This window comes from Corythoichthys intestinalis, chromosome 5 (assembly GCF_030265065.1).
Source record: "Corythoichthys intestinalis isolate RoL2023-P3 chromosome 5, ASM3026506v1, whole genome shotgun sequence".
Taxonomy (NCBI): Eukaryota; Metazoa; Chordata; class Actinopteri; order Syngnathiformes; family Syngnathidae; genus Corythoichthys; species Corythoichthys intestinalis.
In genome coordinates this window covers 2,309,365-2,334,533 of record NC_080399.1, presented here as the reverse complement: position 1 = coordinate 2,334,533, position 25,169 = coordinate 2,309,365, and the positions used below count along the sequence as shown (strand labels likewise).

At 37.7% G+C, this 25,169-nt stretch overlaps 2 protein-coding genes across 3 annotated transcripts in view; both read right to left on the bottom strand.

Moving 5' to 3' along the window:
* The window catches only part of si:ch211-106e7.2 (uncharacterized), a 46,114-nt gene extending 44,759 nt beyond the window's left edge, over nucleotides 1–1,355 (bottom strand). The window contains exon 1 of the mRNA XM_057835991.1: nucleotides 1,207–1,355. The gene's annotated coding sequence lies outside the window, so the exon portion shown is untranslated. The remainder of the gene's footprint in view (nucleotides 1–1,206) is intronic.
* A 3,302-nt stretch (nucleotides 1,356–4,657) lies between these two features.
* Nucleotides 4,658–25,169, bottom strand: part of slc41a2a (solute carrier family 41 member 2a) — a 42,983-nt gene continuing 22,471 nt past the window's right edge. For both annotated transcript variants that reach the window (XM_057835999.1, XM_057836000.1), the window contains 3 exons: nucleotides 22,306–22,440; nucleotides 22,087–22,235; nucleotides 4,658–4,971 (listed from right to left, as the gene is read on the bottom strand). In XM_057835999.1, the coding sequence (XP_057691982.1) occupies nucleotides 4,795–4,971; nucleotides 22,087–22,235; nucleotides 22,306–22,440 (461 nt within the window). In that variant the 3' untranslated portion in view covers nucleotides 4,658–4,794. The remainder of the gene's footprint in view (nucleotides 4,972–22,086; nucleotides 22,236–22,305; nucleotides 22,441–25,169) is intronic.

Sequence of the window (25,169 nt, the reverse complement as noted above, 5' to 3'; positions counted from 1 at the left end):
ACTATGCACATTAAATCATTAGTAACATCAAATGTTACACAATACACCAAGTATATCAGTAGCCTTCTTCCTTCAGGCTTTCAGATAGTTTATCCCTGACCTTTTTACTGCAATAATATAATGAAAACCTGAAATTATGGCTTTTAGTTTTGGCCTCCCCAAGATTTTAACTGGCCACCCCTATGAAAAATTTCTGGAGGCGCCACTGTGTGCGTGTGAGGGGGAAAAAATGGACTGGCACATTCAGCGAGTGAAAAGGAGTAAATGTAAGTCTGCACATATTTGAAAATACTGTAATCCACTGAATAATGGTTGGATCAATTCTATCCTCACAACATATAAGACAATCTAAATGACCTATGTAACTGAAGCCATAATGCAAATAAGGTTGCTTAAAAATTGGTGGGGATAATTTCAGCAAAGTTGGTAGTGCTATGTCCACACCGTCCCTATGCAAACCTACGCCCTTTTGTATCACGCATGCATTTCGGACAATTTTTAAATTTGGCCGAATTGGAGGTCTCGGAGCAGAACTTCAAGTCACCTGAGTGTTTTCCGCCGTATTTTTTTTTTTTAAATAACTTTTAGGGGGGTATTTGAACGGGACACGGTAACGGTAGAATCCCAATCTGGTGATTTGCAATCGGGACAGCCCTAATTTTTACGACGACATCAAAGAATGAAAGCCATCGTCTTCAAAAACCCTTTGAAATACGAGTCAACTTTAACTATTATTTTTAGAACCTACAGTCCTAAAAAAAAGATCATTTTTAGATACTGTTATTCCGAAACGTGACGCGAAAATACTAGAAAACGTTAATTAAATGCACTTTAACTTTAAAAGGCACAGCTGAAATCAACAGCTAATTTACTCATCATTAGCGGCTCTGAACTTTTTTTTTGCCTCAAATACACACACAACATGCTTTTAAAACACCCACACACAAAAAAAAAAAAATCAATCAGACTTCCTCTTTGAAGAACTTTGAACACTTTCTGAGAACGAAGCACTTTTAAGGTAGTTATTTTTGTTAGCTTGTTCGAAGAATTACGTGCCATTTTAAGCTAGGTGAAATGCAATAACGGTGCAACCAAAGACGTGCAAATTATGCAACTTGGAGCAAATTTTGTTTTTATATTCAAAGCGAGTGGGGATATCCTTAAACACGCCTCTACGTATTATTAAAACAAGTAACACGTGCTTACCGTTTCGGTGGAAGTTGTTGGTTTAAGACGAAAGTTTGAGGAGCGCACAAACCAGTTTTGGAAGCGAAACTCCATCTACCTTCCTTTTGAGACACGTTTCCTTTCCGAAGCTAGCGCTGGATTGCTATAAATTTTACTTTCACTTCCGGTTTTTGCCAGACGTGTGACGTTATTTTCTGGCCAACCCCCAAGATGTCAAACCTACAGCTCGCGGGCCAGAAGCAGCCCATCAGGGGGTTCAATTCGGCCCAATTCGGTTGTTCTACCTCAGTGTTTTTCTAACCATTGTGCCGCGGTGTAGTGTTCTGGTGTGCCGTGCAAAATCATCAACTTTTATCTAATTGATGTAAAGAATTTTTGGGGAAAATGAAAATTATTTTGGAAATATATTTCCAAAATAATTTTCATTTTCCCAAAAAATTGTACTATATATAATATATAGTTAAGTGAATATTATAGTTTTAAACGAAATGAAATGAATAAATTTTGAAAACACAAAAAAAAAAAACATGAAAAAATGCTGTTATTTTAGAAATTAAAAAATATATATAAAAGTAAATTAAACAATAAAATTACTAATTTTGCTTCCAAAAATAACATTTTTAAAAAATGATTTGAAAACATAAAAGGGCGAATTTATAGGGGGAAAATGTTATATTTTAATTATACTATATACAAAATATAAATTTTGTATACATATATATTTTTTTTTATACTATATACAAAATATAAATTTTGTATACATATATATATTTTATTTATTTTTTCCTCAACTGTAAAGCGCCTTTGAACACCGGTAAAAGCGCTCTATAAATAAAATGTATTATTATTAAATGTATTAAATGTATATGTATATTTTTTAAATTTTGTTTTGAAACAATTCTGATACTGCTTATAATCAATTACAGTATCAAATAATACAATAGTCACAACCCATAATCAATTGCTATGACTTATTATTAACTTCAGGATCGCGGATCGTCGGCGACTTACATGGACAGCAAACAATAACACTTCACTGCGTTAAACAAGCGGCACATTTTATTTAACCCACAGTATAAAGTGTACAAGCAAGCAAGCAACAATTGTGTTTCAGCTCATAGATTACATGCAATAACATAAATCTCATTACCGTGTGCTGGAAGGACGGAGAGCCGGGGCGTCCTCGGTAAAGTGAGCAAGGAAACACCAAAACTGGACGTCCGCGCGCGTGAACTCTCAGTAGACTCTAACCCTACCTGCCCCCGTCGCTTCTTTATAACAAGTATCGCGCCTCGTAACTTCCCCTCCCGTTCGAGTTTCACACACGGCGAGAATAATTGGATCTCCCTTAGAAGTTTCGTATGGCCGTTAGCCTTTGGGAATCCTTACTCCCTTTTCGGTAGTCCTTACTCCCTTCTTTTGATTTAGTGGTCAGGCCGTACCTCGGGGATCCTTACTCCCTTCGTTTGACTTAGTGGTACCTCGGGGCTTTTGACTTAGTGGTCAGGCTGTACCTTAAGGTTAAGAATAACACATTCCCTTTGCACGGTTTGACGAGAAGTATATGTTTTATACACTATTTCGCGAAGTCAGCTTGATGGGTTGAAAACAACACATTCCAATATTCCCCTTCAAATTTAAACATATATATATATGAGAAAATTAAACAATAAAATGAATCATATTTAATAAGAGAAATAAATTCATGAAAAAAAATTGCTTTTCCATTTATTTTAGAAATCTTTTTTAATATTACAATAAAAATATAGAAAAGAGACTTAATCACATGAATTTTGCTTCAAAAAATGAAACGCAAAAAATTATTTAAAAATACAACAATTAAACAAAAAGGACACATTTTAAAAAGTGCTTTTATTTATCATATATATGATATAGAAAATAATTTAAAACAAGTATAATTTTGCTTTAAAAAACAAAATGTAGATATCTAAAAATACTCAGAAATAAAAATGACAAATTAATTTAACAAAATGGTTATTTTAGAAATTAAAAAATATATATATACAAGTAGATTAAACAATAAAATGACTCATTTTGCTTCCAAAAATAACATTTTTAAAAAATGATTTGAAAACATAAAAGGACGAACTTATGGGGGGAAAAAATGTTACATTTTAATTATACTGTATACAAAATATAAATATATATGTTTATCAGATATTTTTTAAATTCAAACATATATATATATACATATATGAGAAAATTAAACAATAAAATGAATCATAATATTTAATAAGAGAAATAAATTCATGAAAAAAAATTGCTTTTCCATTTATTTTAGAAATCCTTTATAATAAAAATAGAGAAAAGCAACTTAATCACATGAATTTTGCTTCAAAAAAATGAAACACAAAAAAATTATTTGAAAATACAAAAATTAAACAAAAAGGACACATTTAAAAATTGCTTTTATTTATCATATATGTATAATATAGAAAATAATTTAAAACTAGTATAATTTTGCTTTAAAAAAACAAAATGTAGACAATTATTTAAAAATACACAGAAATAAAAATGACAAATTGATGAAACAAAATTGCTTTTCCATTTATTTTAGAAATATTTTTCAAAATAATAATAAAATTATAGAAAAGTAACTTAAACAATCACATGAATTTTGCTTAAAAAAAATCAAACATAAAAACTTAATTATTTGAAAATAAAATACAAAATTAAACAAGGACACATTTATTTTAAAAATTGCTCTTTTATTTCTCTCAGAAATTTAAAAAAATACAATAAAAGTAAATGTAGAAAATAATTTAAAACTAAAATAATTGTGCTTAAAAACAAAACAATTATTTGAAAATACAAAGACATAAAAATGACAAATGGGGAAAAAAATTGCTTTTCCATTTATTTTAGAATTTTTTTTAAACAATAAAAATAAAAATACAGTAAAAATATATTCAAGTAATTTAAAAAACAAAATGAATAATTTTGCTTCTACAAATAAAACATTATAAACATTTTAAATTAAACATAAAGGACTTTTTTTTAATGGTCTTTTATATAGATTCTTTTTTTTTTATTATATAATACATATTTTAGAAATTTAAATTAAGATTTAATAAAATAAAAATAAATAGAAAATTAATTCAAACAATAAAATGAATAATTTTACTTCCAAAAAAATATATATATTTTTTAAAATTAATTAAGGGACATTTTTTAATGGTCTTTTATTTAAATTTGATTTTTTTGTTGTTGTTGTTATATAATAAATATTTTTGAAATTTAAGATTCAATACAACAAAAATATAGAAAATTAATTCAAACAACAAAATGAATAATATTGCTTCAAAAAAATAAAACATAAAATTTAAATATTTAAAATACAAAGAAATATAGAATAGTTTAAACAATAAAATAATCATGCTTAATAGTAAGAAAATTAACACAAAATACAAATTCTATTTCAAAAATAAATTTAATACTTTTTCCTCTATGTCCTGCTCTATACAAGTTTAAATGAATTAATGGTAAAAAAAAATAAAAATAAAAATTTTAAAAAAGTCCTTAAATGTATTAAGTGTCAACTTTTTGCATAGCTGGCCACTGTGGTCACACCGGTCTCCAAGATGGTTATACGCCGCCAGAGTCTCCGCTGCACCAAAGCAAAAGGAAGGCAAGGGAGAGAAGAGCCGTCCCCAGAAGATCCCCCAGCGCTGTGAGGTAGGGTATCGAGTAACTATCGGGGTCTTTACCCCTCCTCCACAAACAGTGGACCATGCAGTCAGCGATACACAGCAAGAAAAAAACCTGCAAGGTAGAAACACAGAGGAAATCAGGTTTTTTTTTTTTTAAGAAATTAGAAACTGAACGGCAATCAAATCATTTATGCGAAAGAAGTGTCTGGTTGAGAAAGTTTCTCATGCAGTCAGACATATGGCACCGCAGAGAGAGAGAAAGAGAATACACCTTATGTCAAGACTTTGACCTCTGTGACCTCTGTGTAGTCCTTTGATTTATATTGGTGATGACCAGAGGTTGCGCTAGACTTTTTCGTTGTCTGTCATTTTGACAGACTGTGTCATAAAAATCCGGTCATAATCTATTTTTATCCGTCACTTACATTTTTAAAATGATAATAATGACATATTCAATACTATTTAGTTTTCATTCATTTTTAATTAATATTCTGTCCGAACAAGCTTAACAAGAGGCAAACAGACAGCGGAGTGCACCAATCAGCGACGGGCAGACGTGCCGTTAGCAAAGCGGAAGTAAACATACGAGGAGAGCGGAGTTTATTTAACATGGCTAGCGCGAGACAGACTGTTGTCAATGACTCGTGTCGATGTGTTTTAGCTCATTTAAGACTGAATTTTCCCGCGGATTGGAACATATTTTCGGCTCTCCCGTTCGCCATCCGTGTTGTTGTAGAGACGACTTTCGGCGCGCAAGAGTGACGTTGCTCGTGAAGAACACGTCACGCAAATAAACAAATCTGATTTGTCGATTGATTTTGTACCTACTCGAGAAGCCGTTAATGGGATGGTTCCCAGACTATTTCTCTCAGTGTTTGAAAAATACAGGGCGAATAGTCTGGCAGAGCCAGGCAAACACTCAGTTGCCTTGACATTTTTCCAAGTAAGGCCAACGACGTCATGCATCAAGAGAGACAATAGCTAATTAATATGCTCACTCGCCACCCTATGGTCTGGGGTGTGAATTGCAACCTGTCAAAATGACAGATGGACGTCAATTTTTTCCGTCACCGGTTTAAAAAACCGGTCAACGACAGAAAATATTCGGTTAACGCGACCCGTGGTGATGACAGATGATTAATGACTTTGAAATCTGTGACCCCGCCCCCTTTGATCGTAGTCCTTTGATCTATATTGGTGATGACAGATGATTAATGACCCTCCCGCCCTTTCCCCCCCGGACCCCTTTGATCATAGTCCTTTGATCTATGTTGGTATGATTTCTTTGATGTGGTTTTGGTCATGACAGATGTTTGATGACTTTGAACCCTTCCACCCCGCCCCCTTTGATCGTAGTCCTTTGATGTATGTTGGTATGATTTCTTCGATGGATCTAATATGGATTGAGTTCATTAAGGATATGTCCCGACATGTCCCCCTAGAAAAAAAAACGTAATGTGTGTGGGGGCGTGTTTACCCGGTGCATACTGTAACGCGTGGCAGGGCAGGATGAGTGCATAAAAGGTAAAAAAAAGGGAGCAGACGTCCACTTATGCACCTTTAATAGACAAAAATAAATAAATCCAGCTCAACCACTCGTCACTCGGGAGTACAACGGACCATATACACATAGTCACACTTGACTCCCCAAAAAGTAGGTAGCAACTGAAGAAGAAAGTGAACATACAACATAAAGAGGCGCCACCGTGTGGTGGATGTCCTAAGGAACAAAGAGGATCACAGAAGTGACCGTTACAATACCCGGGGTATGGGTTATGTCCGTACATGTTCTAACGAAGAATCGGAAGTAGCAGGGCGTGGTTAGCGCGTGTGCTAGTAGCAGTCAAAGCGCGCTAACTGGCTGTGATTAACAAGACGTGTGTTAACATCACACCCCGCTGGTGAAGACTGCTTTTTACCAGGTTGGTTGCATTATATGAAATTATTGATCATTTAGCAAAAGTAACAGCGTCATAAAACAGAATATCCTCTTACTTGTTAATTTTTTAAACCGAACCTAACCAATTATCATGAACATGTGGGGTGTCGTGGCTCAGTGGCAGAGTACAGGGTGACCCAAAAAAAAGTTTATACTGCCATAATACAACTTAAATGCCATGTTTATTCAGCTTAGAATCAGAATTTAATCACAAATTATACATTATTGTAAAGAACATGTACAGTACACTCTATTTTTCAATGTGTCCTCCCTTAAGTGTCACAACAGCCTCCAGGCGCCTGCGGAACGCTTGACAGGTCTTCTTTATGTAGGATGCTGTCATCTTTTCCCAAGATCTAACAATGGACCTCTCCAAGGCTGCCACAGAAGTTTTTGGCTTCTGTCCTCCACAGTTGCCCATATGCTATAATCCAGGGGATTGAGATCTGGACTCTGGGGTGACCACATACCACCTTGTCAATCAACTTTTTGGTCCGCACAGATCGGGTTTTCCAGACCCAGGTTTTCGTGAGGCTGTTCCAGTATCTTTCAGCTTCTTTTTAACTTTGTAGACTGCACATCTGGATATTCTCAGATTTGCTGCAATCTCAGTAGGTGTCAGACCGGCACGCAGCAATTCAGGTACAGCTAAGGTTTTCTTCATTTTCAGCAGAAGCACGGGAATTGTAGAGACGAGAGATTACCAGCTGCATTGAGTGACCTTAAGGAATCACTTAAGCATGACAACCTATTTAGATATGTTTCAATGGCTTTTAAACAAGCAGTCAACTGAGTGTAAACTTTTTTTTGGGTCACCCTGTAGTTGTGGGTTCGATTCTCTACCCTGATGAACTCGCTTAAGTATCCTTGAGCAAGGTACTGAACCCCACATTGCTCCTGGTGACGCAACACCAGTAGGTAGATGGCAATGTAGTGTAAAGCGCTTTGACCACCTTCAAAGGTGTAAAAGCGCTATAGACCCTACTCACCAACGTCACAAAATGACGTGTCGCTGTATCCGGCCGCCATATTGTCCGTCATTGTTTAGCCCTATTCTCAATGGTTTCAATTAGTCGTGCAATTTATAGAGCAATTCATGGAAGCCCCGGTGTTATCTGATGCTGTAAACTCATTGGATGCGTTGCATAAAAGGCGTTATGTGGAAAAGCTTCAGTTTATCCATTCGCCAGATCCATATTTGATGCCTAAATCGATGTTTTTCGACCCGCTGTCTTCGCCCTCTCTGCCTGACATCTGCTACCCTGATATCTACAACTATCTTGTCCACAGAAACTCAGCCTATTCTTACGAAACTTTAAGAGCAACATTACCCCGTGTGACCCTTTACTTCCAATTTTCTAAAATGGCGACAATCAATAAAAAAAAAAAAGTTGACTGCGACGCGTCGAAGATAGGTGCATATTGGACTATTTCTTCAATAAAATACACACCTGTGTCTGCCTCATTTGCAAAGAGACAGTCGCGAAAGATTCGCAACGAGAAATTAAAGCAACTTGAAGCTAATTTAATTTCACAGCAGCAGTATTTCGCAAGAGCCGGAGGGTCGAAAGAGAACGCCACAAAGGCGAGATTGTTGAAATTATGAATTTAAAAGAATAATAAGAAGGCAAATGTGACACACAGAAGGGCTTGCTAAAATTTCTTTAAATGTCTTGTTCTACGTAAATCAGCCCAGGTAGCCCCCACATTTTTACCACACCAAATCTGGTCCCCTTTGCAAAAAGTTTGGACACCCCTGTTTAACCGATGATCCGTAGACGAGGACAGCTTCTTTCACTTGTTACCAGCTAAATATTATTCAGAAACTAAAGATGGTGGAAGAAATAAGCATCTTGAATTTGAAACGGTATGTTGTCGGCGATTAGCCTAGCAATGATCTTAATTGTGGTTGTCAGCCCAAAACCCTCTAAATATATACAGTGCCTTGCAAAAGTATTTGGCCCCCTTGAATCTTGCAACCTTTCGCCACATTTCAGGCTTCAAACAAAGATATGAAATTTAATTTTTTTGTCAAGAATCAACAACAAGTGGGACATAATCGTGAAGTGGAACAACATTTATTGGATAATTTCAACTTTTTTAACAAATAAAAAACTGAAAAGTGGGGCGTGCAATATTACTCGGCCCCTTTACTTTCAGTGCAGCAAACTCACTCCAGAAGTTCAGTGAGGATCTCTGAATAATCCAATGTTGTCCTAAATGACCAATGATGATAAATAGAATCCACCTGTGTGTAATCAAGTCTCCGTATAAATGCACCTGCTCTGTGATAGTCTCAGGGTTCTGTTTAAAGTGCAGAGAGCATTATGAAAACCAAGGAACACACCAGGCAGGTCCGAGATACTGTTGTGGAGAAGTTTAAAGCCGGATTTGGATACAAAAAGATTTCCCAAGCTTTAAACATCTCAAGGAGCACTGTGCAAGCCATCATATCGAAATGGAAGGAGCATCAGACCACTGCAAATCTACCAAGACCCGGCCGTCCTTCCAAATTTTCTTCTCAAACAAGGAGAAAACTGATCAGAGATGCAGCCAAGAGGCCCATGATCACTCTGGATGAACTGCAGAGATCTACAGCTGAGGTGGGAGAGTCTGTCCATAGGACAACAATCAGTCGTACACTGCACAAATCTGGCCTTTATGGAAGAGTGGCAAGAAGAAAGCCATTTCCATAAAAAGTCTGGTTTAAAGTTTGCCACAAGCCACCTGGGAGACACACCAAACATGTGGAAGAAGGTGCTCTGGTCAGATGAAATCAAAATGGAACTTTTTGGCCACAATGCAAAACGATATGTTTGGCGTAAAAGCAACACAGCTCATCACCCTGAACACACCATCCCCACTGTCAAACATGGTGGTGGCAGCATCATGGTTTGGGTCCGCTTTTCTTCAGCAGGGACAGGGAAGATGGTTAAAATTGACAGGAAGATGGATGCAGCCAAATACAGGAACATTCTGGAAGAAAACCTGTTGGTATCTGCACAAGACCTGAGACTGGGACGGAGATTTATCTTCCAACAGGACAATGATCCAAAAAATAAAGCCAAATCTACAATGGAATGGTTAAAAAATAAACGTATCCAGGTGTTAGAATGGCCAAGTCAAAGTCCAGACCTGAATCCAATCGAGAATCTGTGGAAAGAGCTGAAGACTGCTGTTCACAAACACTCTCCATCCAACCTCACTGAGCTCGAGCTGTTTTGCAAGGAAGAATGGTCTCTCGATGTGCAAAACTGATAGAAACATACCCCAAGCGACTTGCAGCTGTAATTGGAGCAAAAGGTGACGCTACAAAGTATTAACGCAAGGGGGCCGAATAATATTGCACGCCCCACTTTTCAGTTTTTTATTTGTTAAAAAAGTTGAAATTATCCAACAAATTTTGTTCCACTTCCCGATTGTGTCCCACTTGTTGTTGATTGACAAAAAAATAAAATTTTATATCTTTATGTTTGAAGCCTGAAATGTGGCGAAAGGTTGCAAGGTTCAAGGGGGCCGAATACTTTTGCAAGGCACTGTATTAACCCTTTAACACCGAACGTGTCGGCAGCAACGCGTTTACGCATATCGTCTTTGAAGCTTCGTCATGCTGTAATTACGTCAACCACGTGCCGCTGGTTGGTCTCGTTTGAAAGTGCGGAAGTTGATGTCCACACCAGTTTTTATTTGAAGTCAAGTGGCCAAGAAAAATGCGAGATAATGTCATTTGAGTTTTATAGTTTTATTGCACTCATAAATATGCATTAGAACGCTGCGTGGACCATGTATCCATCTCCATATTTCCATCATTTCTTGTCCTTTTTCAAAACCGAAAGCAGCACAAAATACTACATATCCCAAGAGCAGGCGAGCAGGCAATTTCCGAGCGAGGCGCCAACTATTGAAAGGGAGGCATGCGAAGCAAGCAACGGCCGGCCGGTTGGTTTGAGCGAGCGACTTTGAAACGTGCAGAATGAATGTAAAACTACATTTAGCGCAAGCTAATGCATTATTTCATTAACTCAAGGAAGAAGATGAGCCGTATTTGTTGTTTTCTTGGGATGAGTCGGCGTCTCGGCAAGTAGAAGTGACAGCAGCGCGCAAAGCCGCAAACGGCGAGAGTAGGCTGTGTGCCGTTGTGTGTGACGCAGCTCCGTGATCTGTTCAAGAAGGAGCTTTATTGAGTGCGTGCGCAAAAAAAAAAAAAAAAACTTATTGTGTCGCATGCCTGAAAATTTGAATTGAACTGAACTACTTGTCAATATTTCTTAAAATACTTTTTTCCAAAGTTTTTTTTTTTTTTCTTCACTCCAATCTTTTCAATTTTTATGTAGATGTGTTTTCGAGAAGCTTGATTGCATGTAACAGACCTGTTATGTTTCACGATTTGGTCGGGAGACTCCCGATTTTGACCCCAATGCTCACGCCTCATGATTAGAAAGCCAAATCTCCCGATTTTCCAAAAATGTCAATTTTTTTTTTGTAACGATACCATTCGGCCCGATTCGGAAAGTGACCAACAACGAATAGCCTGGCCGTTTCCGACTTCCCTGCCCTCCCTCCCCTTCAGAGCTGTTAAAGCCCAACCAAACATCTGACAGGGAGGGAAGAGGCGAAGCACCACCGACTTCCCAAGATGCTGGCACTAATAAACCGGCTTTTAGACTGGTTCAAGTCTTTATTTTGGAAGGAAGAGATGGAACTGACCCTGGTCGGCCTCCAGTATTCGGGAAAAACGACGTTCGTCAACGTAATTGCCGTAAATCTTACCTGCCAGCGATAGCTAACTAGCCTAATGCTAATAGCATTAGAGCTAATGATGGGAGAACGATGACGAGGAAGAAGTCGCTGCTTTACTCTGTGTTTTCGTGGATCAAACATCATGGAATATTAAACCACTGCGGTCCTACCCCCACAATATATGAATTTAAGTGAGAAAGCGTATCGTTACTTACCTGAAGTTTAATCATTTAGATTCGCTATTATGCTAAAGCTAAAGTGTATACTATACACTTTATTACATTATATCATTATTACTGTGCTGAAACAAAAAATATAAAGTTTCAATTCTAGGTTACAATTCAATTAAAAAACTGCCATGACAAAGATACTTTTAAAAACACATATGATTAATTTTCTAAATGATGTAATTAATGTTTTTAATCTTGCTGATTTAGTCTGACGAAACCCTAATTGGAGTGATGGTTGATGAGATGAAGAGGCTGCTTAGGAAGCTGATGTCCAAATTTGTGCAAATGGATGTGATCAGGAAAGCTGAGGATATCCTAGATGTTGATTACAGGAACAAGGAGAACTGGCATGACACAGGCAACATAGCAGTATCACATGATGCCAGACAATACATGGAGCAAGTTGAGGACTATCTCTGATGCCACCAAAAAGAGGTTCTTTGACAGTGTAGTTAATTTTTACACAACTGTTGTGACCAAAATGAACTTGAAAAAAAAATGGTTGCATTTGGTCTTAGCGATTGTCGCGCGCGCGCGCGTCATCGGGGTTGGCAAACAGAAATCTCCCTATTTGCAATTTCTACAACTTAACAGGTATGCACACGTGAATTTGGTTCGTTCTGACTGATGGTTTCCGATTGAAACAAAGAAATCCCTATCATGTAGATAGGATGTGAACCAGTGAAGAATAGTGTCAGTAAGCCCTACCCACTTTTAGACTAATAATGATTCAAAAAAGTATTCAATGAGCTCCAAATGTAATGCTACTGGAAGAAATTTCAAATCTGGACATAAAAACGGTTGAAGCATGACGCAGTCTCCTGCTAGAACCTCCCTTTGACGCTCATATGTGACGGGTAAATTGTACAGCAGAAGCTATTCTTAATGCACGATAGTTTATGCTGACCTGTGTATCAGTGGGAGAGACGCTAAAAAGAAACGCGGCATTTTTCAACGGATGTATACATATGGTTGACTCATCAACTCATGGATTTCATCCATGATGTTAACATAAAAATTTTTTTTTTTTTTTTAAAAACACATTTTTGTGTGATGTGTGTATGCTGGCCTGTGTATCAGAGGAGTGAAAGAAACGCATTTTTCAACAAATGTATACATATGGAATGTCTACTCAGCAATGCAGAGCTCATGTTTGTGTTAAGATTACGAGAAAAGCATGGTAAAAATCAAACTACAAAAAGGCGATTACGTAAAATACAACCAGTGGGTGGGAAAAACCCTATAAATTTGCTATCTTCCTCGCCTCCATCGTCGTCCGATCATCATACAGTTGTGGTCAAAAGTTTACATACACTTGTGAAGAAGATAATGTCATGGCTCTCTTGAGTTTCCAGTTATTTCTTCGATAGAGTGATTGGAACAGATACTTCTTTGTCACAAAAAACATTCATGAAGTTCGGTTCTTTTACGACTTTATTATGGGTGAACAGAAAAAAAGTGATCAAATCTGCTGAGTCAAAAATATACATACAGCAGCGCTAATATTTTGAAACATGTCCCTTGGCCAGTTTCACTTCAATTAGGCGCTTTTGGTAGCCATCCACAAGCTTCTGGTTGAATCTTTGACCACTCCTCTTGACAGAATTGGTGCAGTTCAGTTCAATTTGATGGCTTTCTGACATGGACTTGTTTCTTCAGCATTGTCCACAAGTTCTCAATGGGGTTTAAGTCAGGACTTTGGGAAGGCCATTCGAAAACCTTAATTCTAGCCTGATTTAGCCATTCCATTACCACTTTTGATGTGTGTTTGGGATCATTGTCCTGTTGGAACACCCAACTGCGCCCAAGACCCAATCTTCGGGCTGATGACATTAGGTTATCTTGAAGAATTTGAAAGTAATCCTCCTTCTTCATTATCCCATTTACTCTCTGTAAAGCACCAGTTCCATTGGTAGCAAAACAGCCCCACAGCATAATACTACCACCACCGTGCTTGACGGTAAACATGGTGTACTTGGGGTTAAAGGCCTCACCTTTCTCCTCCAAAGATATTGCTGGCCATTGTGGCCAAACAGCTCAATTTTTGTTTCGTCTGACAGCAGAACTTTCCTCCAGAAGGTCTTATCTTTGTTATGTGATCAGCAGCAAACTTCAGTCAAGCCTTAAGGTGCCGCTTTTGGAGCAAGGGCTTCCTTCTTGCACGGCAGCCTCTCAGTCCATGGAGATGCAAAACACGCTTGACTGTGGACACTGACACCTGTGTTCCAGCAGCTTCTAATTCTTGGCAGATCTGCTTTTTGGTGATTCTCGGTTGAATCTTCACCCTCCTGACCAATTTTCTCTCTGCAGCAGGTGATAGCTTGCGTTTTCTTCCTGATCGTGGCAGTGACAAAACAGGGACATGCACTTTACACTTACAAACAAGTGTTTGCACTGTTGCTCTTGGGACCTGGAGCTGCTTTGAAATGGCTCCACGTGACTTTCCTGACTTGTTCAAGTCAATGAATCGCTTTTTCAGATCAATGTATGTATATTTTTGACCTAGCAGATTTGATCACTTTTTCTGTTAACCCATAATAAAGTCATAAAAGAACAGAACTTCATGAATGTTTTTTTGTGACAAAGAAGTATCTGTTCCAATCACTCTATCGGAGAAAAATCAGAGTTGTAGAAATAACTGGAAACTCAAGAGAGCCATGACATTATGTTCTTCACAAGTGTATGTAAACTTTTGACCACAACATACCTGTTAAGTTGTAGAAATTGCAAATAGGGAGATTTCTGTTTGCCAATCATGATGACGCGCGCAACAATCACTAAGACAAAATGCAACCATTTTTTTTCAAGTTCATTTTGGTCACAACACTTGTGTAAAAATTAACTACACTGTCAAAGAACCTCTTTTTGGTGGCATCAGAGATAGTCTTCAACTTGCTCCATGTATTGTCTGGCATCATGTGATACTGCTATGTTGCCTGTGTCATGCCAGTTCTCCTTGTTCCTGTAATCAACATCTAGGATATCCTCAGCTTTCCTGATCACATCCATTTGCACAAATTTGGACATCAGCTTCCTCAGCAGCCTCTTCATCTCATCAACCATCACTCCAATTAGGGTTTCGTCAGACTAAATCAGCAAGATTAAAAACATTAATTACATCATTTAGAAAATTAATCATATTTGTTTTTAAAAGTATCTTTGTCATAGCAGTTTTTTAATTGAATTGTAACCAAGAATTGAAACTTTATATTTTTTGTTTCAGCACAGTAATAATGATATAATGTAATAAAGTGTATAGTATACACTTTAGCTTTAGCATAATAGTGAATCTAAATGATTAAACTTCAAGTAAGTAACGATACGCTTTCTCACTTAAATTCATATATTGTGGGGGTAGGACCGCAGTGGTTTAATATTCCATGATGTTTGATCCACGAAAACACAGAGTAAAGCAGCGACTTCTTCCTCGTCATCGTTCTCCCATCATTAGCTCTAATGCTATTAGCATTAGGCTAGTTAGCTATCGCTGGCAGGTAAGACTTACGGCAATTACGTTGACGAACGTCGTTTTTCCCGAATACTGGAGGCCGACCAGGGTCAGCTTCATCTCTTCCTTCCAAAATAAAGACTTGAACCAGTCTAAAAGCCGGTTTATTAGTGCCAGCATCTTGGGAAGTCGGTGGTGCTTCGCCTCTTCCCTCCCTGTCAGATGTTTGGTTGGGCTTTTCCAGCTCTGAAGGGGAGGGAGGGCAGGGAAGTCGGAGACGGCCAGGCTATTCGTTGTTGGTCACTTTCTGAATCGGGCCGAATGGTATCGTTACAAAACGGTGACAAACAAAAACGTAAAAAAAAAAAAAAATTGACATTTTTGGAAAATCGGGAGATTTGGCTTTCTAATCGTGAGGCGTGAGCATTGGGGTCAAAATCGGGAGTCTCCCGACCAAATCGTGAAACTTAACAGGTCTGCCACAACTGTATCTGATAGCAAATGCCCAGAGGTGAGTTCCAAACAATTTTCATGATGTTCATATTGGCAATTTATGAAGATGTAGATATTGATAACAAAAGCTTCTTTGTTTTATATTCACAGAGGTTAAAGATATCAACATTTCAGACTCTGGTATGTAGACTTTTTTTCTTTCTGTTTAAATGTATGCATTTTTAGTACAAAGTTTTCCCCTGCACCAAAGAATGAACTCTTCCATAGCATGGAAGCATAGTGTTCTGGTTATTGTGCAGTAGACCTAACATACAGTTTCAGAGATTTGCACTGGTGAACGGTCAGAAATTTACATTCGAGTTTTCGTAACAGACTGTAATATATTTTATCCAAATAAATACCAATTGCTCTAAAATACTGTATATACAGTGCCTTGCAAAAGTATTCGGCCCCCTTGAACCTTGCAACCTTTCGCCACATTTCAGGCTTCAAACATAAAGATATAAAATTTTATTTTTTTGTCAAGAATCAACAACAAGTGGGACACAATTGTGAAGTGGAACAAAATTTATTGGATAATTTCAACTTTTTTAACAAATAAAAAACTGAAAAGTGGGGCGTGCAATATTATTCGGCCCCCTTGCGTTAATACTTTGTAGTGCCACCTTTTGCTCCAATTACAGCTGCAAGTCACTTGGGGTATGTTTCTATCAGTTTTGCACATCGAGAGACTGACATTCTTGCCCATTCTTCCTTGCAAAACAGCTCGAGCTCAGTGAGGTTGGATGGAGAGTGTTTGTGAACAGCAGTCTTCAGCTCTTTCCACAGATTCTCCATTGGATTCAGGTCTGGACTTTGACTTGGCCATTCTAATACCTGAATATGTTTATTTTTGAACCATTCCATTGTAGATTTGGCTTTATGTTTTGGATCATTGTCCTGTTGGAAGATAAATCTCTGTCCCAGTCTCAGGTCTTGTGCAGATACCAACAGGTTTTCTTCCAGAATCTTCCTGTATTTGGCTGCATCCATCTTCCCGTCAATTTTAACCATCTTCCCTGTCCCTGCTGAAGAAAAGCAGGCCCAAACCATGATGCTGCCACCACCATGTTTGACAGTGGGGATGGTGTGTTCAGGGTGATGAGCTGTGTTGCTTTTACGCCAAAAATATCGTTTTGCATTTTGGCCAAAAAGCTCAATTTTGGTTTCATCTGACCAGAGCACCTTCTTCCACATGTTTGGTGTGTCTCCCAGGTGGCTTGTGGCAAACTTTAAACGAGACTTTTTATGGATATCTTTAAGAAATGGCTTTCTTCTTGCCACTCTTCCATAAAGGCCAGATTTGTGCAGTGTACTTGTGATTGTTGTCCTACAGACAGACTCTCCCACCTCAGCTGTAGATCTCTGCAGTTCATCCAGAGTGATCATGGGCCTCTTAGCTGCATCTCTGATCAGTTTTCTCCTTGTTTGAGAAGAACGTTTGGAAGGACGGCCGGGTCTTGGTAGATTTGCAGTGGTCTGATGCTCCTTCCATTTCAATATGATGGCTTGCACAGTGCTCCTTGAGATGTTTAAAGCTTGGGAAATCTTTTTGTATCCAAATCCGGCTTTAAACTTCTCCACAACAGTATCTCGGACCTGCCTAGTGTGTTCCTTGGTTTTCATAATGCTCTCTGCACTTTAAACAGAACCCTGAGACTATCACAGAGCAGGTGCATTTATACGGAGACTTGATTACACACAGGTGGATTCTATTTATCATCATCGGTCGTTTAGGACAACATTGGATCATTCAGAGATCTTCACTGAACTTCTGGAGTGAGTTTGCTGCACTGAAAGTAAAGGGGCTGAATAATATTGCACGCCCCACTTTTCAGTTTTTTATTTGTTAAAAAAGTTTCAATTATCCAATAAATGTTGTTCCACTTCACGATTGTGTCCCACTTGTTGTTGATTCTTGACAAAAAAATTAAATTTCATATCTTTATGTTTGAAGCCTGAAATGTGGCGAAAGGTTGCAAGATTCAAGGGGGCCGAATACTTTTGCAAGGCACTGTATCTTTGTTCATTTATGTTAGGGTACTTATTCATTTCCTTATGATTTAAAAAAGTCAGTGTTTGCGCAATCTTCAAAATATATTCCATTTCACTCTGCATAATATTAGTAATTGTTACTTATTTTTCTGAATGTATGTTACTTATATCTTGATTATTGAAAAAAAAAAAAAAAGTAAATGTTTACATTAACTTGGATTTTAATATACATCCTATGTTCTTAAGTTGTTAAAATTGAGATTTGGCATTAAGGTAATGAGGGAAAATAAAAATTAGGAGATGGAGGTTGGTGTTATTGCTGTTTTTCTTCACTTTTATTTTGCAAATCATTAAAAAAAAATACCATTTTGAATGAAAATCAGTTTTTGTATGTGTTATAGAAATAACTGTGCTAAAACAGTTTTCTTTGCATTTCAGTAGTTTAAGAAGTTTTACCCCCCCCCCCCCCCCAAAAAAAAAAAAAAAAAATCGTAATTTCTGGACTATAAGGCCACCTGACTATAAGCCGCCACCCACCAGATTTGACATGAAAACTGCATTTGTTCATAGATAAGACGCACTGGACTATAAGCCGCAGTTCTCCTCATTGCATTATGGGATTTTTACACCAAAAGATATTAACTGGTAACACTTCATTTGACAATGGTATCATGAGACCAAATGAACCACCATTAAGCTTTGAGCCAGTTGGCTGCAAAGCCTTATTGTTTCTCAAAGCTTCATTTGGCCATCACTGCTCGCTTGGGGGAGACAGTCAACCTCTGCTGCCACCTGCTGTCAACACTGTTGTCATCCAACATTCCTCCTAGCATGCATTGCAGCGCTACAGATGTAAATAACAATCATGTTCTGTGCTAAATATTTCTTCAGTTACTGTTCCAGTTGTTTCATTCATTGCTAGTTATGGTATTTGGTAACATTTATATATAGTGGATAGTGGTGGCATAATAATGTCATAAGACAGTCATAACTATTACATGACACTGTCATAAGCATTAATGAATGCTTATAATAGATGTCGGTTAAAGTCATCCAGCAAATTATCTCACTTTTGAATGGACGTAAAAGATCTGAGCTGGACATACTGTAAATGGAGTTAGTGACATAATATGCTACATGACACATATTGACATGTCATAAGCATTCAGTACTGCCCAAGATAGTGTCATGTCATAATTATGATGTCCTTATGACAGTCTTATGATGCCGCTGTCAAATAAAGTGTTACCTATTAACCCAAATAAATCAACAAATAAGCCGTGCTGGACTATAAGCCACAATATTCAAAATGAGGGAAAAAAGTAGCGGCTTATAGTCCGAAAATTAGGGTAAATAAAATTTCTGGCTCCGTGGTGACCTTCACATCGGGGAGTTCCGGCAAGAAATTCTAGCCACTTTCACCCCTGCAATACCCCAGAACACTATGCTTCCATGCTATGGAAGAGTTCATTCAACTCTGGTGCAGGGGAAAACTTTGTACTAAAAATGCATACATTTAAACAGAAAGAAAAAAAGGCCTACATACCAGAGTCTGAAATGTCGATTTCTTTTACCTCTGTGAATATAAAACAAAGAATCTTTTGTTATCAATAGCTACATCTTCATAAATTGCCAATATGAACATCATGAAAATTGGTTGGAACTCACCTCTGGCCATTTGCAATCAGATATGTTGATCGGACGACAATGAAGGCGAGGAAGATGGCAAATTTATAGGGTTTTTCCCACCTACTGGGTGTATTTTACGTAATTGCCTCTTTGTAGTTTGATTTTTACCATGCTTGTCTCATTATCTTAACACAAACATGAGCTCTGCATTGCTAAGTAGACATACCATATGTATACATTTGTTAAATATTCTTCGTTTCTTTCACTCCACTGATACACAGGCCAGCATACACACATCACACAAAACACATCATGACTGTCATGCATGGTGTGTGTTTTTGTGTGTGTTTTTTTTAATGTCAGATCCATCGAAGAAATCATACCAACATAGATCAAAGGACTACGATCAAAGGGGTCCGGGGGGAAAGGGTGGGTCATAAATCATCTGTCATCCATCACCAATATAGATCAAAGGACTTCGATCAAAGGGGTCCTGGGGGAAAGGTTGGGTGGGTCATAAATCATCTGTCATCACCAATATAGCTCAAAGGACTACGATCAAAGGGGGGCGGGGTCACAGAGGTCAAAGTCATTAATCATCGGGGCATGAACCCTACTTGACATAAGGTGTATTTCTCTCTAAAGTCAATCACACTTCTTACAATGGGCATAATTTGATAGTGAACATACTGGACTGTCTCAGAAAATTAGAATACACAATATTCTAATTTTCTGAGACAGTCCTGTATATTGTTCTATGTAAAGGACGTCAGCCAAGGTCGGCCCCCCACATTTTTACCACGCCAAATCTGGTCCCCTTTGCAAAAAGTTTGGACACCCCTGCTTTAAATGGTGGATTAATGTACAGGACTGTCTCAGAAAATTAGAATATTGTGTATTCTAATTTTCTGAGACAGTCCAGTAGTGTAAAATATGAAATAGTTGAGAAACTCGACGCCATTTTTGTTTTGTGCTAATTATAGCCCATCAAAATCATTGATTTGGTCCAAAATGACAAGTATCATCAGGGCCAAAAAATGATAATGTTGGACACTTTGAAGCCAAATTGTTAATTTTTTTGTCGATCAGACTTTTTACAATGGGCATAATTTGATAGGGAACATAGGGTAAAATATGAATTAGTTCTAAAACTAGACGCCATTGTTGTTTTGTGCTAATTATAGGCCATCAATATCACTGACTTGGTCTAAAATGACAAGTGTCATCATGGCCTGAAAATCTAATGTTGGACACTTTGAAGCCAAATTATTAAATTTTTTTGTCAATCAGACTTTTTATATTGTCATAATTTGATAGCAAACATAGCTTAGAATATGAAATAGTTGAGAAACTCGACGCCATTGTTGTTTTGTGCTAATTATAGCCCATCAAAAGCACTGACTTGGTCCAAAATGACAAGTATCATCATGGCCAAAAGTGTTAATATTAGACACTTTGAAGTCAAATAATTACATTTAATGTCAGTCACACTTCTTACAATGGGCATAATTTGATAGTGAACATAGTGTAAAATATGAAATAGTCGAGAAACTCGACACCATTTTTGTTTTGTGCAAATTATAGCCCATCAAAATCATTGTTTTGCTCCAAAATGACAAGTATCATTATGGCCAAAAAATGATAATGTTGGACACTTTGAAGCCAAATTGTTAATTTTTTTCTCGATCAGACTTTTTACAATGGGCATAATTTGATAGGGAAGATCGGGTAAAATATGGTTTAGTTGAGAAACTCGACGCCATTTTTGTTTTGTGCTAATTATAGGCCATCAAAAGCGCAGACTTTGTCCAAAATGACAAGTATCATCATGGCCAAAAGTGTTAATATTAGACACTTTGAAGTCAAATAATTACATTTAATGTCAATCACACTTCTTACAATGGGCATAATTTGATAGTGAACATAGTGCAAAATATGAAATAGTTGAGAAACTCGACGCCATTTTTGTTTTGTGCTAATTATAGCCCATCAAAATCACTGATATGGTCCAAAATGACAAGTACCATTATCGTCAAAAAAGCTAATGTTGGAGACTTTGAAGCCAAATTGCAAATTTTTTTTGTCAATCAGACTTTTTACAATGGGCATAATTTGATAGGGAAGATCGGGTAAAATATGGTATAGTTGAGAAACTCGACGCCATTTTTGTTTTGTGCTAATTATAGGCCATCAAAAGCGCAGACTTGGTCCAAAATGACAAGTATCATCATGGCCAAAAAATGCTAATGTTGGACACTTTGAAGCCAATTTCATCATTTTTTTTGTCAATCAGACTTTTTGCAATGGTCATAATTTAATGGCAAACATAGCGGCATGGAAAATGAATGAATGAATGAATATCTTAGAATATGAAATAGTTGAGAAACTCGATGCCATTTTTGTTTTGTGCCAGTTATAGCCCATCAAAATCAGTGATATGGTCCAAAATGACAAGTACCATTATCACCAAAAATGCTAATGTTGGAGACTTTGATGCCAAATTGCAAATTTTTTTTGTAAATCAGACTTTTTACAATGGGCATAATTTGATAGCGAAAATAGCATAGAATATAAAATAGTTGGGAAACTCAACGGCATTTTTTTTTTGGTGCTAATTATAATTATAGCCCATCAAAATCACTGATACGGTCCAAAATGACAAGTATCATCATGGCCAGAAATGCTAATGTCGGACACTTTAAAGCCAAATTATTATTATTTTTTTTTTTTTTTAAACTTTACAGTCTGACGCACCTGAATCAGTGAAGCAGACAAAAACGCAAAGGTGAAGAGCACGCTGGGCATGGTGTGAGCCCCTTTGATCAGGTGAATCAGGTATAGAAAAACCAGTTGACCAGGAATGACCATCAGAAGCAGGACTTTAGCAGATTTCTGATTCGGACCTGCCAAATCAAAGAACAAAATAAGAATGTGCGCTTATCTTTACCTCATCACAAGTCTTTGATGCTTTACCTGAACCGAAAAAGGTGCCGCATGGATGTTGACAGCACTTCTTCTGATCTTCAGGAACCTCATTAGGCGAGAAATTCAGATGTAAATTGGTGGAAATGCGGCTCGCTTGGATGGAGACGAGGTTTCCTCCGATGCCTGGACAAAAGACATTGGGGCAGTTTACATGGCGACTCTGCGACACAAAGACGCAATGACTGAGTAGCGGAATGGCCTCGCGTGCATATGGTGTCGGCGAAGATGAATAATTCTGAATCTTGCCTCCAAAGTGGAAGAATCCGATTGCTGGTGTAAGATATGTTTGATTGTATGACCATTATACTCTGCGGGTTATACAAGTTTGCTCTAAGAATACAGTTTTAGCCCATAATCATGTGCTTACATTTTTATTACCGGCATTTGCTCACATACTGCTGATAAATAGATACACACACATATGTTGATTTATCACACAACGTCTCAGTACCTTTCCACCAAGCTACTTCGAGTGCAAATGTGTGTTCAAAACAAAGTTATCTTGCTCCCTCAAGAGTGTGACTGTTAATTTAATCAAAAGTGTGACTGTTAAATCAATGACTAGAATAAGGAACAAGGAATAAGGAAGGATCGAAACTGCCACGTTGGACAACAGTGTTGTAACTATATTCCGCCCAGCAACAAGCCCTCAATAAAAGTCAGCAGCGCGGGGAGTCCGGAGAGTGACCTCGGTGAGATTCCGATTTGGCACGTTGCCCTCTCCGACTCTCCCCAAAACTGCAGTTTGGTAAAAGTCTACTCTCTGTCTCCTGCCTCCTTGTGTCCTGCCTTTGTCACTTCGCTAAATTGAAGAAGGTGTTTTAGACCCAACAGTGGAGGGTGGAGGGGGGGCTTGCGCCGTATGAATATCAAAAGCTCCCGCGGCGCGAGACTGCACCGATAACGTCAGCACTCGTACACGTCAAGTTGGGCGTGCGCAGCGGTGCTACTAAACATTAAAAATATGGCGGAATGTCGGCTTTAATTTACTGCTTTAATAATATTTTTATATTAAATATGTTGAATGTTTCCATTTTTGTGCCTTTCTGAACAAAAGAAAAATGCCATTGCTTCGAGTGGGCTGGCATATTTTTTTCCGGGCTGAGGAGCTTGTTGGGGTCAAAGTGCATCATTCGCTGTCGCCTTGTAAATCTGCACTGCCCCCTAGGTTCTGGCATGAATACTACATCGTTTTCATGCGGAATTTCAACATTGTTCAAATGGAGACGGGCCCATATAAATGCAAATTTGAAATTTTTCGTAGTCTCGGAGAGTCACCATGTAAACGGCCCCATTTTTTGCTGCATTTGTTTAAATTTTAGCTGTGAATATTCTTCTTTGAGTGTTGTTGACAACTCTGGGATGTCGGTTCCAGTTGGGCTGAATGTGAACGACGACTGTTAGGGTAAAATAAAAATTGCATCTTATTTACCCGCATTACGTCACACTTTAATGGTACCTTAATCGATTAACTTAAATTAAAGCAGACATCTATTCAGCAGAATAGTAACATTTGGTCACATGCCCGTTCGCTGACTCCATGAGAAAGACAACTTTGACCTCCTTAGCGTCCTGTAAAATTAGCTGCATTTGCCAAATAGTAAGTGGTACTTCTCAAATATGTGTCTGGGATTTTTCACCTACTGACACAAGCTATACGTAAATGAAATAAATTGTTTAGCACCGTGGACATAAAAGGTTCCGACGGTTCCCAGAAGAAGGAACGGAGGCAGAGACCGGGTTACGACGGACCCGACTTACGTGATTTCGACTTTACGACGCCTGCGTTTCAACTTTTTTTTTTTTTTTTTATGTTGACTTTTGTTTTGTGTTCTTCCTGCCATCGAAGGGGGCAGATGTGTTACACCTCTTCTCCTACGCTCTGCTATCTGCCATCTTTAGGGCTAGGGTTGCTCTATAATTATAATAATAGAAATTTTAAAAATATGCAATATATAAATTAAACAAAATGACAAATTTTGCTTCCAAAAATTAAACATAAAAAAAAATTGAAAATATAAAAGGACGATTTTATGAAAAAAAAATGTTAGAAATTTTAATTATATATAAAATATAAATAAATAAAATACAGTGGTACCTCTACATACAATCGCTTCGACACACGAACTTTTCGACATCCGACGTAAAATTTGACTCGCCATTTGTTTCTACATCCGACGACATGCTCGAAATACGACGACAATGGCAGCACCGCAGACGAATGCACGGCGGATTTTCTTGTGTGACAAATCAACACTGGTTTCAGAAAAGGTTGGTACAGGTGGTGAAACAAGGAAAAAGTTGACGCTTACCTTCTAAATGAAGATGCAAATGACAGAAAAATATGAGCGTAGGGTGGGCATCTGTGAAATGGCTCAACAATACATCTCCACGGTCCTCCTCCGACCATCGTTCGCCAGTCTTTATAAGTTAAGCTGACAATTCTTATTGTGGTAACATCTCCAGAGAAATCGCCAGCTTCGCCACGTTTTCATCATTTCTTTCACAACTTATTCAACACAAAACGCCTGCTGTCTGCCGCAATTGACGATGTTCTCAAGAAAGCATTGAAAGCGAAAGTAAACTTTCACCCGCTCCCCTCCCTCTTTGTCACGTCAGCGCCGCGGTGCCTTCAGGTACAGAAAAAAACGTCCGCCTTATTAGAACCCGTTTCGTTACACTATTACAGGAATTATTATTATTATTATATTATTAATCCGATTTTTATTTATTATTTATTTGTTTTGCTATATGTAATTGCCATTTGTAATAGTACCAGCAGTATTTTTTAAGGATTTAGTGCAGGTTTTTGGGCTGTGGAACGAATTAATGGAATTATAATGTATTCCTAT